Source organism: Pseudopodoces humilis, chromosome 6 (genome assembly GCF_049639895.1).
Source record: "Pseudopodoces humilis isolate 2021_Gansu_Grassland_sample_001 chromosome 6, ASM4963989v1, whole genome shotgun sequence".
NCBI classification, from domain to species: domain Eukaryota; kingdom Metazoa; phylum Chordata; class Aves; order Passeriformes; family Paridae; genus Pseudopodoces; species Pseudopodoces humilis.
The window spans coordinates 40493861-40510239 of NC_142205.1; the positions used below are offsets into that span (position 1 = coordinate 40493861).

The 16379-nt window shown below is 40.1% G+C and overlaps 1 protein-coding gene across 7 annotated transcripts in view; it reads right to left on the minus strand.

The window, feature by feature from the left end:
* Window positions 1-1542: 1542 nt before the first annotated feature.
* The window catches only part of FNIP2 (folliculin interacting protein 2), a 60755-nt gene continuing 45918 nt past the window's right edge, over window positions 1543-16379 (minus strand). For 6 of the 7 annotated variants that reach the window (XM_088056297.1, XM_005517593.3, XM_014261793.2 and 3 more), the window contains one exon: window positions 11730-15577. In XM_088056297.1, the coding sequence (XP_087912423.1) occupies window positions 15499-15577 (79 nt within the window). In that variant the 3' untranslated portion in view covers window positions 11730-15498. Of the gene's footprint in view, window positions 1675-8753; window positions 8899-11729; window positions 15578-16379 lie in introns of those variants that run through there. The other variant, XR_015772654.1, reaches the window with a different exon arrangement.

Sequence of the window (16379 nt, forward strand, 5' to 3'; positions counted from 1 at the left end):
TTTTGTCCTGCATGGTATTTAAAAGAAGCCAGGTTTTTGTATGTCAATATTACTGCTAAGAAACACCTGTAATTATGATTACTTTTTAAGGAACTATTCTTTAAAAAAATTATATCTTTTCCAAAGAAATAATTAAATTTGCTGGTGCATGGGTAGTCTTGTTTTTAAAAGATTCCCTCTAATGGGTCACTTTTATATCAGAAATTTGTAAAAGTACTTTTCCTTCCCTATATTACAAAAAACAAGTAGAAGGAATGGGGTTTGCTAGCTGTCACACCTAGTAACTCCATAAAGGACACCTGAAATGCCTCGAGTCATGAGGAGGTTGTGCTTTTGGAGTTTCCACCCGACCAAGCCCTTCAGCTTGGGACACGTGGTTCATCATTCTCAGAAACAATCTGTAAGAATTTGTCACCTAAGTTCAGTGAATATGCCCAGTTCTGCATCTGCTCCTTTGAACAGGCAAAGGACAGAACAGGTCTAAGGATGAGAAGGTGTGAAAACAATACTAAAGTGAGAGAAGGTGACCTCATAGAAAAAGATGAGAGTAGAAGAGCCTAAAACCAAAAGCAGGAGCAGAGGATGGAGAAAAAGGCTGCAAGGCAGAAGCTGGAGAGGTAGAGGTGAGAACTGAAGAGGTTTTTAATCAGTCCTCTCTCACACTTGTTTCAGAATTTGGCACTGCAGAGACCTCTCTTGAGCCTCAACATGCCTCTGCTGTCTAGTTAACAGCTACAAAGCCCAATAGGGAAAAACATTTTTTCTCATTCCCCTCATATTCTGTCTTTAAACACTGCTTTCTGAAACCTTAATTTGAATTTAATTTTGTTTTTCAATGTAATAAAAAATCCCTACTGTAGCAGGATTAAAAGACAATCAGATTTGAGTGCTGAGCAAAGTACAGAGGAGGGCAAATAATCGACAGAGTTGACAATCTAAACGTTCTGGGCCCCTTACAGAATAACTGCTGTGTGGTTATAAAATTTTTGTCCTATCAGTTACACACAAGCTTTTTTTGCTTTTTTTTTTTTTTTTTTTTTTTGCTTATGAACATCTTAAACATCAATTATTCATGGAACTTGGGAAAAAAATCATAATAGATGCTCTCTTTTTCAGGGCAAATTTTGAGAGAAAAGTAGTGCTCCAAGAGGCAAAATATTCAAACAAAAGCACTGATTTTATCTCTGTTATTGATATGAGCTTTTAAATGGCATATGATACAACCAGATTGGTTCAGTAAGAAAACAGGTTTAGAGCTGGATGGTAGCTGAGATTTTTCTGTTGTTTTTTATGGCTAAGGATAGCCAGATGGATAAGGATTTTATTATAGGTATTGGCAACTTAATGCTGCTGAAAGCCTGACACATGACGCATTGACTCAAAGTTGGAACGTTAGATTTTCATCAACATTAAATTCAAGCAATTTTTTCTGAAACTGCAGCCTGCATGTGCCACCATGGTTTGCATATTACCTACCTCAAATGAAGAAAACCCACGAACATTGGTAATTATTCCTTCTGAAGTGAAAAAGGCGAGCGAAGAGCATTCTCCCCAGGGGAAGAGCCAGAATTCTTGAAAACTCGTGCATGCAAGCACGCATGCTGAGCTCAGCTCCCCTGCACACCCTGTTGCAGCCAGGTCACAGAGCACACTGCTCTCTTCACATCAAGCAGCCTGAAAAACAAGGTTTCACCATTAGCCTTCTACTGCCTTCCAGTCCAGTCCCCAGACCAGGAAGAAGCACTCCAGTAATCCCCAAACCTTGCACTGCAGATGAACCTAACACACATGTGATTTGTTGACAGTACATGCATGTATTCATCAGTTAAATCCTTCATTTCCTAATTCAGGTATGAAAACATTGTTGGCTTGCAATGCATGAACCAAAGTGATAGTGCTGGACATGAAAAGTCTCCAAAGGAGCCTCCCATGGGTGACATTTATCTATGTATCTTCATTTGCAGCATAGACAAAGGAGTCATTTACATTCCTGAACAATCTTGTCTCAGCAGTTTCCCTTCTGAGATGGTAAATGGAAAGAGGTAGTTGATCTGTGGCCTTCCAAAAACTTCATAAGCATGGCCAGGTACCTGCCTGGGAAAGCTGGCTGCATAATATTGGATATACCAAAATGAACATGAGGAAAAAAATACCATAAACAGAGTAGGGTTAGCAAAGAAAGAATTCTGGCCGCTAAGAGAACAGAGTAACTCGATCAGTGCACTTTGCACACTATGACATGTCACTGTTAACACAAAGGATAAAAAACTTCACCATTCATATCACTCAAGCTGCAGTGATTAAACATCTCCCTGGGGTTTCTCCTCTCATCAGAACAAGAATTCTTCCTAAATTTGGCCGCCATCTCTCAGCCAGAGTCACATCAGGCCTTCTCCAGTAACACAGACTTCAACTGCACAATAGTGAGCACCAGCTATTATCTGAGTCCCTAAAGAAAGTCCACCCGAGCTGAGCCAACTGCAGCAGTCAGCTCAGAAAAATGACCAGGAGGCTGCTGTGCCTGAGGTACAGCAGACAAGGTCGACATTTTACTGACTAATAATGGATTTGAGACAGGAGGCATTAGAAATGAGGTAGGTTTTGGACACCGCTTCCACCAAACCCAGGACCTGCTTGGCTTGTGGTATTCCCAGCACTCAGCAGCCCAGCTGGAAGCCATAAGCACCACTGGCTCAGACTTGTGACATCACTGTGGCACCAAGCACATTTGTCACAGAGTAAGACAGCACAAATACAGCCTGTTAGCCAAGGGAGCTTATGGAACAGCCAAAGTGATGGCTGCAGGTTCAGCTTTTCTGCAGGTTAAGCTTTTCTGCAGGTTAAGCTTTCTTGTTTTGTTAGAGTGGTCACATTTTTCAGCCACAAAGAGTTTATTTTAAAAGAAGAGTCACTGTCATTATCATTGGTTACACTTGCATGTCAGAACACCTAAAAATTAATTTTTGAAACACATGTAATTCCTTACAGCTCTTCTTTTGTTTTCTAAAGGGCCTGAGGTTTCTGGCTGTAAATTTTACTCACCAGTAACTCAACCCTCTTGTGAAATGTGCAGAAATTGCAGAAAGCAGTTTGGTAAAGGAAGGCACGTATTTAACCTCAGCGAGACCAGCCCCTGGGAATAACACTGTTCTGTACCACAGCACGGGCAGTCTTGTGAAAGAGAAATGAATCAGGCACGTACCCTGCCCCGTAGCCTCATGGAAGCTGTACTGAACCAGTGGCTGAGGGGCCAGCTTTTCACCTTATTATACCTTTGGGGAAGAGAAATTACTATAGTTGAGGCATTTTGCAGTGTGCTAGGAGGTTTCACAATCCCTGGGCAGACAGAGATGGTGAAAGAGCCTAGACCTGTCAAGTTAAAGGAGTAAATCATTCTCTGCTCACGTGTCCCTGGCAGCCACCACCCGCTGGCCTGCCCTTGGGCTGCCTTTACCTGTGCCAAGAGAGAGCAGTGCTGCCCATACAAGAAAGGGGGATTTATCTGGGGGGAAGAGAAAAATGCTGTAGCCCAGGTATTAGATCTGAGGCAGAAAGGCCAAACCTAAGCCTAGAGCTCTGCTGCAGCCCTGCAGACACCAATGCAACTCATGGGAGAAAACTGTACCCTACCTGACACACAGGCTGTGGCTGGCTCTGCAGATGAGCTGGTTTAGAAGACACCCATCTTTGGATTTCAGAGCCTGAGGGCTCACATTCTGCTCATGATCTCAAGTGAGAAATGCACAGAGAATTAGTCTTAAAGCTCTACTTAAGTCTACTTTATGTTGACCAGATAGAAGTCAGCTGCTTGGCAAAACAGACTTCCGCCAAGTTCTTTATGCTGTATCTGAGATGGCATGGTGTCAGACCTATGCTAAAAATTGCTTTTAATTCAAAGTCATAGTGTTTCAAAGTTCATCAGTGTAGCTGGTCTACTGGTAATTTAAATTGAATTTTTACTACACCAGAAAGCATTGGGTGCCAGCAGAAATGAAAGGCAGAAGGCAACTCCATTCCTTCTGCTGGTTAAAAGGCACAGTTTTAATAGATTGCAGTTCCCTTGGGTGAGGGAAGCTAGCTGCAAAGTAAATCACAGAAACTAAAGGTTTGCTACATATCATGTGTAACTGAAGTAACACACTGCAAAAGGTATAAACAGTCACAAGCCCTCAACTGCAGAAACATGTGACCAAAATAACTGAGAACAAGTCACACTGAAGTATAAGTTTGAAAAACAAATTTGGGGTTGATATCATTACTGTAATTTTTTTCTAAATCAACAAGATGACCGAGTACCAGTGGCACTCCGATGTGCCAAACACAGCACAGCTCAAGTGGTTACTACTACTACTTTAGTGTTCCTTATGGACTTTTTTTTTATAGGATAACTAGTGTGAAATCTCAATCTCATGAGAGCAGAACAAAGCTTTGAAGGAAGAAGACAGCATTTTCTTGCTCTCTGTTGGTGGCACACAGTCACATTTCCACGCACAAGACAGCAGTTTAAAAAGACATGTGGACTCTTGTCTTCTACCCAGTCATGATCATTAGGGTCTGATTTAAGATGTCTGAACTCCTGGGTGTACTCAGCTCTTAAGGCACAATTTGACCTTGATTTCCAAGCAGTCATTGCTCTAAGCCTCTGCATTCTTCTTTGAATTGTTCCACCTCTTTATAGATTTTTCCAACTGACCCTTTTGATCCTATTTGAGGAAGCTGTGTGGGGGCAGTTCATTGCATGAAGGAATACTAGGTCTGAAGAACAACAGCTGTAGCTGCAGCAGAAGTTAGAAAAACTTCTATATGGCAGTGTTTTCCTTTTAATTCCTATGGAATTGCCTTCTGAGTGCAAAATATGCTTAGCAGTTCATCTTAATTCTCTGATGACTTTGCCTTTCCCCAGCCAGCAGGACAGCAATTTTGCAGCTGCTGCTACTGCACCTCATTTATCAGCAGCTTCCCTCACTGGTGCTGGGAGCACTGACAATTGTGCTCATAATTCACACAGAACAGGGACTCCACTCTGGAAGGAAACAAGAGCTACACAATGCCCTTCTGCAGCTTTCACAGCTGTGGGAGATACTTGGATGAAGTGGTTCCTGCTCCTGCTGGTGCCCACTGCCAGCCCCATATCCCATATCCCTGATGCTCTGTAATGGCCAGGGAGCAGAGTGAAAATAATGGATACAGAACGAATATATTCTGCAATTTTCCAGGACTTACTCCTCTTCTTACCATGGTATTAAGGTCAGAAATAATGACAGCTACCCTCACAGGATGCTTCTGTGGTGAGGAAGAGAGAAATTAGGATATATTTCCATAGGTTACCTTAGACAATCTGGCAGAATAACAATCAGATCTGATAAAAACATCATGAACAGCAAATGGAGTTTGCAAAACTGAGCTATTTGATGCCAATCTAGAGCTGGGCAAGCAATCTGAAACCAGCTTTTACACTAACTGCAGCTGGGGAAATGGAGCAGGATTGGCACCGGTCCCACAAAACACGTTTTGGTATTATAGCCAGCTGTAGCTCTGGTACTTCACCAGCCCTTCAGGGGGCAGTTTTCCTGTTACAGCTACCCTGGAGTAATGGGGAGCCCATGCTGGAAGGGACAGTCGTGCTTCTACTCATCCTGGCAATGGATCCTCAAGGCGTTACAGTAGCAACTCTCATCTGACCCCTACTGCAAGCAGGTGGGAAAGGGTGTATTTCCACCAGGAAACACAAGGGATCAGCGTCAGACTGGCTTAACTAAGGTGCATCTCACTGCCCCGGATTCTGGTTTCATCACTGCTTTAAGCAGACTTCAGTGAAAGGGGCACACCTGTTGTCCTCTTCCCTGCTGCAGCCCCTTCCCTTGTGCTGGCAGGAGTACCTGCACTGGGTGAGAGCCGAGTGATCCAACCTCATCCTCATCATGAGCACAAAGATCAAATACTGTTTATTGGCTGGGTGAGGCTCTGAGCAACCTGATCTAGCTGAAGATATATCTCTGCCCATTGCAGGGAGGGGTTGAACTACAGGACCTTTTATAGGCCCTTCCAACCCAAACTGTTCTGGGATTCTATAAATACTATTCCTATAGCAGGCACCCAGCCTTCTCTTTCTCTTGCTGTCAAACATTGCATTTCTTCCCCTTGACATGGGGGAAAAATTCAGGCTCCAGCTGGGCTTGGCATTTACTATCCTTCAAAAACTGCTGGTGTTTCTCAGGGATTCACTTTTACAAATGACATTACTTAATCTCAAGCAGCAGGAAGAAATCATTTAATGGCCTTTGTTTTGAGACAGTTTGCACGCTTGTCTAATTATCCAAAAGGCACCTTATCCCCAGGGGGATTCAACATCTCCAGCTACCCAGCAGCTGGCCAAAGTCAGCCATCTCCCCAACAGCAACAGCCAGGATTGCCATGGCAATTTATCCCCTTAGAGAATGACAGTCACATCTTGTCCGGTCATGGTTGCTTTTCATCTTTGGTTTCCCACCACATGGATTAAAACAAGCAGCACCAAGACTGAATCAGGAACTCAGACAGTGGTACAGAGTCAAATGGCATTTATGACCCATATTTTTACTTTTTTGCTCATTTTTATATTGCCTCCTATCCTTTCACATAGTTTAAAGCCATAACACTGGCTGCAATATTTAAGCCCATACGCCTAATGCCAAGAAAAAAAATGCATAATATCACTGTTCTCGTTATTAAAATGGAGAGATATCAACATGCTGCATTGCCACAGCACAGCATCATCACAGATACCTGCAGGCCTATGTGTAAAAACTAGCTGTTTCTGTGAAGCACTAAGTTAACATCTTGTACGATCCACATGCTTGCCTGTAACACCTTCCCACTGCCTCAAACAAGAAACTCACTCAGAGACTTTGATCTCTTGCTTCTGCCTTCATTTTTCTGAAAACTAGCACTTCCCTTTGGTGATTACTGACTCCTGTTATGTCTCCTTAAGTGTTGCTCAGCTGCTTGTCATGAGTTCCTTTTTCCTACATAAGTCATACATCTACAGCAAAAAATAAAGATGCATCACAGCAAAGAAGCAGGTGCTCACAAAAGCAAAATACATTTATTTGGCAGCATCCATGTGGCAGATACTTTAGCTAAACCAGCCTTATAGGCAGAATTGTAATTGTCCACAGTATATAAGAATGAGCACATATTTTTCTCTTTTTAAATTTCACAAAATATATGTCTGAATGCCAGATACGATGTCTCTGACTCTTTAAAGCAATTGCCAGGAAGGGAAAAGGGAGGTGTATGCATCCCCCCCAGCCCAGCTTGGCCAGTAGGCCTGTTTGATGATGAAGTCATCATCTGAGGACTCAGAAGATGAGGCACTAACCTTTGACACAGTATCCCTGCAGTACCTTTGGCCAATCTCCCCATCTTTCTGTAATGAACAGGGGTAATTACCAGAATGCTGAGAAAACAAGCAGGAGCTGATTTTACGATGAGCCACAGACAGAGGGTGAAAATTCCCAACTTGCCACCAGTCAAGCTTAGTCAAGAATTAGGAATGGTTAATCAGTGTGGTTAACCCAGCATGGCACCGAGACGAAGTTGTGTTACAGAGTGAGTAGAAACAGGTTTAGCAAATCCAGAGATGATCTCACTACTGCTGCAAAGCACTGTGCTACACTGACAAGCTGTGCTATCAGGATGCTCTGTGCTACACATCACCACAGAGTATGTAAAGCTGCGTTCAACTTGAGCAACTCCAGCACCCTGTAAAGTTCACATTTCAACCTCAGCTACAATGCGACCCAGCTCTGCGTCACGGCTCAAAGAAGGGCAGCAGTTTGTGTGCACTTTGGCAGCCAACCATCATCAAACTATTGGAACTGTCACACTGCAAAGGGCAGGCTGGCGCTGCAGTGACTTCACCCCAGACCATTAACATCTTTGTTCTTTTCAGCACAGTCCCCAATTGTTAAGAAAATAATGGCACTTAGCAACACTCAGCAACATGCAGCGAGATGAACTGCAGGTGCAGGTTGCTGCCTGGGTTCAGTGGGACAACAATTCCGAGGGAGATCTCCTTCAAGAGCTTTGCCTCCTGGGTGGGACCATTCAGCTCTTAGCCCTCCAACTAGACCAAGATCTAAAATCTCAGCCCTAATCGCAAAGCCCATACCAACTTTTTTTAGGGCTAGCAGACCAGTTGCTGGTCACAAAAATAGACAAGCCAAAAAAAGCTTTGTATATTTAGAAGAAAAGAGAGAATACTAATTTGAAGTGAAACAAGGCAGGGTGGAGGAAAGCCAGCTTCCCTTTAAAGTTTAGCATGATCCCAGGGATGAACTAGTTAGATTAGGTCCTTTGCAGCAATATACTCTAAACATCACAAGGCTCAGGACAGGAAGCCTTGTGAAGACAAGAACAGCATTCTTTAATTACCAGCCTGCCCATATATCAAGAGCATCAGCACTTGCACTTGGGAAGCAACCAGAGCTTATTTAATTCAAACATATAATAATGTGCTGCTACTCCTGCAGCCACTCCCAGCAGCCAACAAATTACCTGCAAGACTCAGAATTTATTTAGCAACATTACAAATGGGCTTTGCATCTTTTGCTTGTGGTGTTTACCCACTCCTGAGCAACAGGAGAGACTGCTGCATTCTTGTTGGAAGAAAATAGCACACGGCAAACCAGAGGCAGCTGTCTATCTTTGGGGTGCAGCCATGGCTCGGTGTAACACAAATGGTTTAAATACCAGAGGCCTGGCAAACTCACCTGGAATACTGGTGGCTATGTCCCAGCTGTACTGGCACTGCTCAGTCCATGGCTTTGGCAACAGCAGTAGGTCGGCATCCAGCTCAACAAGCCTTGGGGTTCAGCCACCCTTTCCACGTTAGGGACATCAGACTGTGACAGGAGACTGCCAGAAGTGTAATTGCAGTAACAAAAGGGCAAAGGAAAAAAGTTAGGTTTCTCTCAGTGCTAATTCCATTTTTGTTTTATTTCCCCCCCAGCAACTGCACTATGACTGCAATGTCCTTATATGAGTCAGTCCCTTAAAGAGGGCAGGAGATGGGATGGTTTGGAAATGTGATTTTTAATTTCACTTTGCTTTCAGAGCAATTGTGTTTCAAGGTCAAAAAAGTTCCATTTGTACACAAGGACATAACTAGTTCAATAAACTACATTCCTCTATATTTTTCAAAGCTAAAGTGAACAGTTTTAGATTTGACCATTTTGAGGTTTACAGGGCTTATGCAGATTTTAAAAAGAAAAAAAAAAGTGATGTAATACTGTAGAAAATCAAAAATTAAAACATTTATCTGACACACAGAAAAGAAAACTTCTCAGGCTCATTTTGCCTAGGGAAAAAGAGATGAGGTAGCAAAAGAGAGCTAAAATGGTAACATTACAAACATATTTGAAACAGTTTTGTTATATGCAGGTTTGGAATTCAATCCAAGAGCAGGCAAAACATTTTTGTGAGCAAAAATATCCCAGCCCTTGACACTATGGCACTTTTATCAGAACACACCAATCCATCCTGGGAAGATTTCAAGCAAACCTAAGTATCACTTCATATTTCCACATCCACGACCATTTCTCTTTCCATGGGAGAGGGAGCTTTATTCCTTGGTGAGAAACTCATTTCTCTGGGAAGTCTGCTCTCTCTCAAACACCATTTTGTCAGATCACAGTGGAATCTCTTTCATAGCTCCAAATGGAATAAAATCCAGTTTATGAGATTATATTTGAGTACTTGACTGTCACTCCTAAGCGCTTCAGACATGTGTTGACCTTTAGGATTTCGAGACAAAGTGCTACTCGTACTGCTTAAACTGTTTTAGCTTTGGGATTGTGCCAGACAGACAACTGACTGCAACTATTATAAGAGTAATTTTCCAGCATGTGGATTACTAGCATGTGTCCACTTAAGCTAATTTTATATGGGATCAGAAGCCTTACAGGTCACAGTCTCATGGTTTGTCACTTGGCTTTGTGTCCTTTATATTCAAAATCCTGTTTTGTATGTTCAGTCCTGGTTGATCTCTTCAAAGATATAAGTACAGAAAACAAAAGGCTATGGTGCACAGATGATCAGCAGAAAGCTTTGCTATATAACTTTTTCAAATAGAGAGAAAAGTAGGAATTTTTGGTACAGAATTTTTGGTACAAGACTTAGTTACTTTGGAATACAGTTCATGTTTACTGTTCTAGCCTTGAAACCGATTTTTACATCTGAGAAGACCTCCTGCATCAGATCTGTGATCCTCCTAGCCACTTACATAAGCAGGAAAACAGTTCAGTTGCTTGTTCACTATTAACACTTGTATTATTTCTATTCACATCTTCTGAACAAATCACAGAATCTGACTTTAGTTTGAAGATTTTTCAAATCTAGGTATTTTTTTCCTTTGCAGCTCTCAGTTTTAAAAGCTTTTTGACCACCCTCTCAGCCACACCATGTAAGTATCCATTAATGCAGGTCTCCACCCTTTCCCAGTGCTTGGCTACTTTATGTCTGCTAGCCTTCACATCTCCCTCCTCCTAACCTGCCACCATCCCGAAGATTTGGATTCTGAGAGACTGGCTAAGTGCCCTTTAAAAAGAAATTCAACCAGCTGATATGATCAACAGCTTAACTACAATTTTTTTAAAGTAGTGAAATCAGAGCAGAGGAGTTTCACGGAGTCTTACAAGGCCTGTAGGGAAAAACAGGTTGGTGAACTGCACAAATCACCAAGACAGTCCAACAGTTCACAAGTATCAAAAAGGTCAGGAACTAGAGCAGTCTCACTACGTTTCTGTTCCTAGCTGAGGTGTCCCATCTCTTCACTAGTCCCTTTGAGCCAAAGTAAGCATATTAACCCGGCAGCATTTTGGTTTTTTAGCCAACACACTTCATCTGCCTGTAAGGGACTCAATGAGCAAGGTAGAGAATAAGCAGCTTGCTGATGCAGCTGGTATGACAGGAGGAAAAAACAGACAGGTAATTGGGTTTTCTCCTCACTATCATGTCCTCAAAGCCAAAGTTTCTGGGCTTTTTGTCTTACTTCCAATCCTTGGTAGCCTGAACAACAAGCATTTTAGTCTAGAAGTAAGAAATGCTTAGACCCTACAAATCAGACTAACTCAGACCTGCTCAAAGAAGCGCAAATACAGTTGATCATCTCATTTTATTTCTCTTTTTATTTCTAAATAAGGATTTTCCAATAAGCTTCAGAATACTAAATGGAAAGTCAGGTCATGGAAGATCTGAGAAAAATCAAAGACCACTTTATTTGAAACTAAACCAGATCCAAAGGCACTAACCATTTCAGAATCTAGGAGACATGAGGGGTCACTCACTCCAGTTCAGTTGAGCAATTTTAAAAACTGTATTCATTATCTAACAGCAACATGTTTTTCAGGTAGCTCAAATGCTTGTGGAAAGAACTAAGTACCAGCAACACAAGTATGTGGAACCTCTGCATCACCTATTCCAACAGTCAGTCTTCATTTTCCACTATTTTTTGTCCATATTTTTCACACTGTAAGAGCTCTTGTTTACATGTAAATGGGGTAAAACTTCCAAGGATGACAACAGTGTTCAACAAAGTTCCAAATTTTGTGCAGCCTTCCTGTTAGACACTTCTTGTCAATTACTTTGCTAGTGGGCTATCTAATAATCCATGCCCTGTGAGACTTCAGCTACAACAAAAACAGCAATTTCAGAAGCTTTAAAAAGGAAGATACCAAATACCACTTCTGTTGATTTCAGAAAGTTTATTGCACCAAATGCCGCAAAGAAATTGACCAAAATGATAGCGTACATAAACAACTATAAGAAAAAAAACATGTAGTTTGACATTGGTATTCAGTCATTCCTAAAAAAGCCTATGTTCTCCAAACATGCAATAGCAACACACATTTTTCTACTATGAAAAACTTGCCATGTATGTCAAATTACCTCATTTGACCTCAACAGCCCCCTCCCCCTCCCCAAAAAAATTAAAAAAAAAAAAAAAAAAAAAAATTAAGGAAAATGTCTAGACTATATTCAGTAGTTCAGACCTGATTTTTATTTGGGTCCTTTTAACTGAAATAGAAGTTATACTTGAAGGGTAAGTGATCATTTTGTGTAAATCTTATATACAGGAGTTTGATGCATCTGAAAAGAGGTTTTGAATTTACAAGATGCTTATAATACAGAGTGGGGAAAATCCATCTATAATTCTGGAGGATGCCATCAGAAATATTAATTACAGAATCAGTGTCTATTAGTTTTTTGGGGGCAAAAGCAAGTTCTATAAATTAGTTCAGAGCGTACCAACTTAAAATGTTTAAATCTTGGTATTGTTTGGGATTAAAGAAGTAATTTCAATTAAATTTTATAATTTTGCAGTTCATTCCTCCCCTACGTTTAGTCTTGCCTGAAAATAGCATACATTCTTTAAATTTCAGTGTGTAAACTGCATTTATGTGGGATTTTGGACAGACTGTGCACTCCCACCTAAGCAAGAAAATATGTATTTAAGTTTACAAAAAGCCTACATAATACTGATAAAAACAACTTTGGAATATTTGAAAATTAAGCTACATTATCAATTTTCAACACAGCTGTACATTCATATCACTTTTCATCCTATTAAAATAAAACAGGAAACATGCCCTAAAAATGTCTAAAAAACACATCTGTAAATACTTACTGCCCTGTCATGCCACACCAATTTACATAAACATCAAGATGCTACTGAAAACAAGTTAAAGACTTAGAGTCAAAAGAAAAAAAAAAGCCCTAGAAAGTGGAATCCTGTCAACTGAGGTAGTACATTTGGTGGAGGAGGAAATATGTAATTAGCTTTCATTAGTCTAAAGCCTTTTAAAGGTAATAAAGGGCTTTCATTTTGAATTTTCTTTCCCCCAAAACTAAAACTGTGAGAATAAAATAGTTCAATGTGTAATTTCTGAAGAGCAGCAAAATGTTAGAGAAAGCAGCAAGAACTATAAAGTTTTAGCCTGGGCTGAAGAAAATACAAGTGCTTTTGACCATCAGCTCACATGCCACCATGAAGTTAACTTATGTCTTGCCCAAAGGCAGATTTATTTTTTTTTTCCAAACAGTTGATGTGGTAAAATCAGGTCTATTATCGATTATGGTATTAATCTTGAAATCACTGAATGTTTGCAGATCTCTGTCCTCTTTAGTAAACTCTGTGATAACAAAAGCACAACTTTATGTTAGCATATATTTCTTTGAATAACTTTCAGAGTCTGTTCAGATAAAAACCCCACTTTAAAAGAACTGGACTGACTTAATGATCTCGGCTACTATTTAAGAGTGACATGAAATAAAGTACATGAGGATTTCTATATACACTCAGAGAAGCAGTTTCATAGTCTTACACATGCACACACACATTCTCCATCAAGAGGGTAGTTTAGGAACACATGACTTGCTCTATGGTTCTTACTTTGTTTTAACCTTGTGAAATAGAAAGTGGTATCTGCTAAAAGCCATATGCAGAGGTAACTTTACTTTCCAGCAGATAGGATTCACAGACCAGAGATATGAAAAGTTTGCTTTGCTATAAAGCAGGAGGAAAAAACCTGAACCATAGAAAGATTTTATCCTTTTTAGGCAGAATAGTAAGGAGAAGTATGAAAATGCAATAAAAGAAACATTTGGAATGTCAGGTCAGAAAACCAGCATAGAAGGAACAGCTTTAGAAGTGTTGTATCAGAATATTAAGTGGAAACAACCTCTTTTCAGAGTAGGCCAGTCTACCTATTTCCCTCAAAAAGCAACACAAGGTTAATCAAGACCCCCATCACATTTAAACAATTCACAATAAGCACATTTCATTATTTCAAATCATTGAAAGTTTACTGTAGAAAAGTCCAAACATCAAGGTAGTAGGAAATAAAAACACTTTCAATAAAAGTGTGTCCCTTCAGTGTTAAAAATCTGTAACCACCAAAAAGGAGAACTCACAACTGGTGACCAGGAGTTTCTTATTAGAATTCACTATTTTCAAGCAATTGTGTTGCCAAGAATTTGCTTGCAAGATGACAATTTCAGACATCATATTCAAGGTGGCTCACAACAGAACAGTCCAACATTGAGTTTTCCATTTAAGAATGTTTTGATCCTTTGTTCTCTCCTCAGTCTGGTCCATAGTTTCATATCCAGCTTAACAGTGCTTTATGCAAAAAAAAGTATTTTTTACATTCATTTTAATCAACCACGTGAAAACAGTGAAGTACAAAATTTTATTTTGCTTTCTAGAAACACCAAAGGCCAGTATCAGCTTGTGGAGAAGTAGTTTCTGGTGTCAGAGTAGTTAACCTAGTAAGGAAAGGCACCTGGATGATAGTTCAAGATTTCTGTAGAATCAAAAAAGGGTAATTGCAAACATTCAGAATAATATCAAGTATTGGGGTTTGCCCCCTACATTTCATTTTCCTTCAAACAACGTTCTTCTTTTATTCCTACTCAGAGTGACAACTTGTAGCTGGAAAAAAGCAATACTTTTGACTAAAGGTTTGGTAGGGGTTATTCGTTGTCTTGTATTTCCCCAATACGATTGTCTTCAGTTTGTGCCAATTGTTTGGTGTATGTGCACATGGACATGCGCTCACAGCACTGGCATCGTTCACAAGTTTTTCAAATTCATACTCCTTGGAAGATTGCAATACTTGATGACACCAAACAAGTTTAGTTCCCAGGACCACAGTCATACAGAAAATCAACAGTTACTGAAGTTGCATCAGCAACAAATGTAAACTTGTAGCAGAAGTTCCATAAGGCTTTCCCACAAAATCCCTCCCTTGGAAGTCCATTCCATTCCACTTGTAGCCACAGGCCCATTTGAATGCCTCCTCATTAAAATAGAAGCAGCCACAGCTCTCAACCTCGTCCTTAAGAGGAGAAGTCACATCAACCTCATGCACACCTCCATTCCCATGACATTTGGCTGCTGAATTCAGGTTCCTTGTTCTGAGCCCATCACTTCTACTATACAAAATCATGTATGCTCTGCAAGAAAATCATGTCCCACCTAATACACTTTTGTATAGGAATGCTATATACAGAGTTTACAGCTCCTCCTCCTCCCCAGTAAAGAAACATACACCACACCACACTCACAAGCATAGTTTTGTAAAATCCATTCTAACCCACTTGTTCTTTTAACTGGTACTTCATGGTTTTGAGCAGCGTTTTGGATGGCAGCACCTGGTCTGCCACATAGTGTTAACTTTTGTCCTTTGAATAAAAATAAAATGCAAGGATGCAGTCTCTTGATTTATGTCAGAAGCGAGTTTGTAAGAAAAACCTGAATGCCTTTTTTGTTATGTAAACTGAAGTCCTCCGATAAAACATCCGGCTGAAATCAGAATCGGAAGGTGGTAGAATGTACAGTCATCACCTGCTTTCATCAGTGCTCCCCTTTACCAGTGTTTGGCACCTCTGTTCTTCATTCAACATTCCCATTTTCATAACTGTACTTTAAGGGAATGACTATCCTGAGAATTTAGTTTATAAGAGTATTTGAGCAACATATGGGGAATGAGTACTTGCTATAGCAGCCAACAAAGGCAAGTCATTGGATTCAATCCTAGAAATTAAAAAAAAAAGAGACAGACTTTAAAATTATATACAATCACTTTCTGCAAGAGAAATACAAAATTACACTTTTCATCCATTTTAAAGAAACTGGAAGTGCCTTGCTATTACTAAGTTCATTGTTTAATTATTATTTGCTGTAAATAATCATATAATACCAGTAAAGGTAGGTGAATAATGCTTAAAACCTGTAAGTATGCTAGCAGTTAAATCAAAAGATAGCAGTATTACATTCTGTGCTATATAATCTTTTGTAGTTTAAATAAAAGATCTTTTATTTATTTGCTAAACCATAAGCCTTAGCTTATAGTCTTACCAGTGAGTAGGCACCAATAAGCCCAGTTTAACAAAGTACTAAGTATCAGCTTATGGAAGATTATGTATTTCAAGTTTTGAATACAAGTCGGTTCACTACATAGTAGCACTTTCTTACCAAAAATGACCAAAAGCTGAAATTGTTATGCAATAACTGTTCAAGGAATGTCTCTCAAGTGCAATGGTCAGTTTCCAACTATTTCTAAATGTGAAGCTGCTCAGAGGCCAGGATGTATGTCATATTTATACATATTTAACATGAACACAGAAAAGTGCTTATTTTAGGGTTTCACTATTTACAGCTACATTTCTGAATATGAAATCTTGAACAGTCTGGAAAAAGGATAAATTAGATTTAATCTACAGGGCTAAAAAACATCTTGAGAAAGTGTATTTACTTCCTCCTTTTGTGCTGTCAGCAGGCAGATCCCTAAAGGTTATATGCCAATCAACACTATTATTAGAAGACAGCTGCTGAA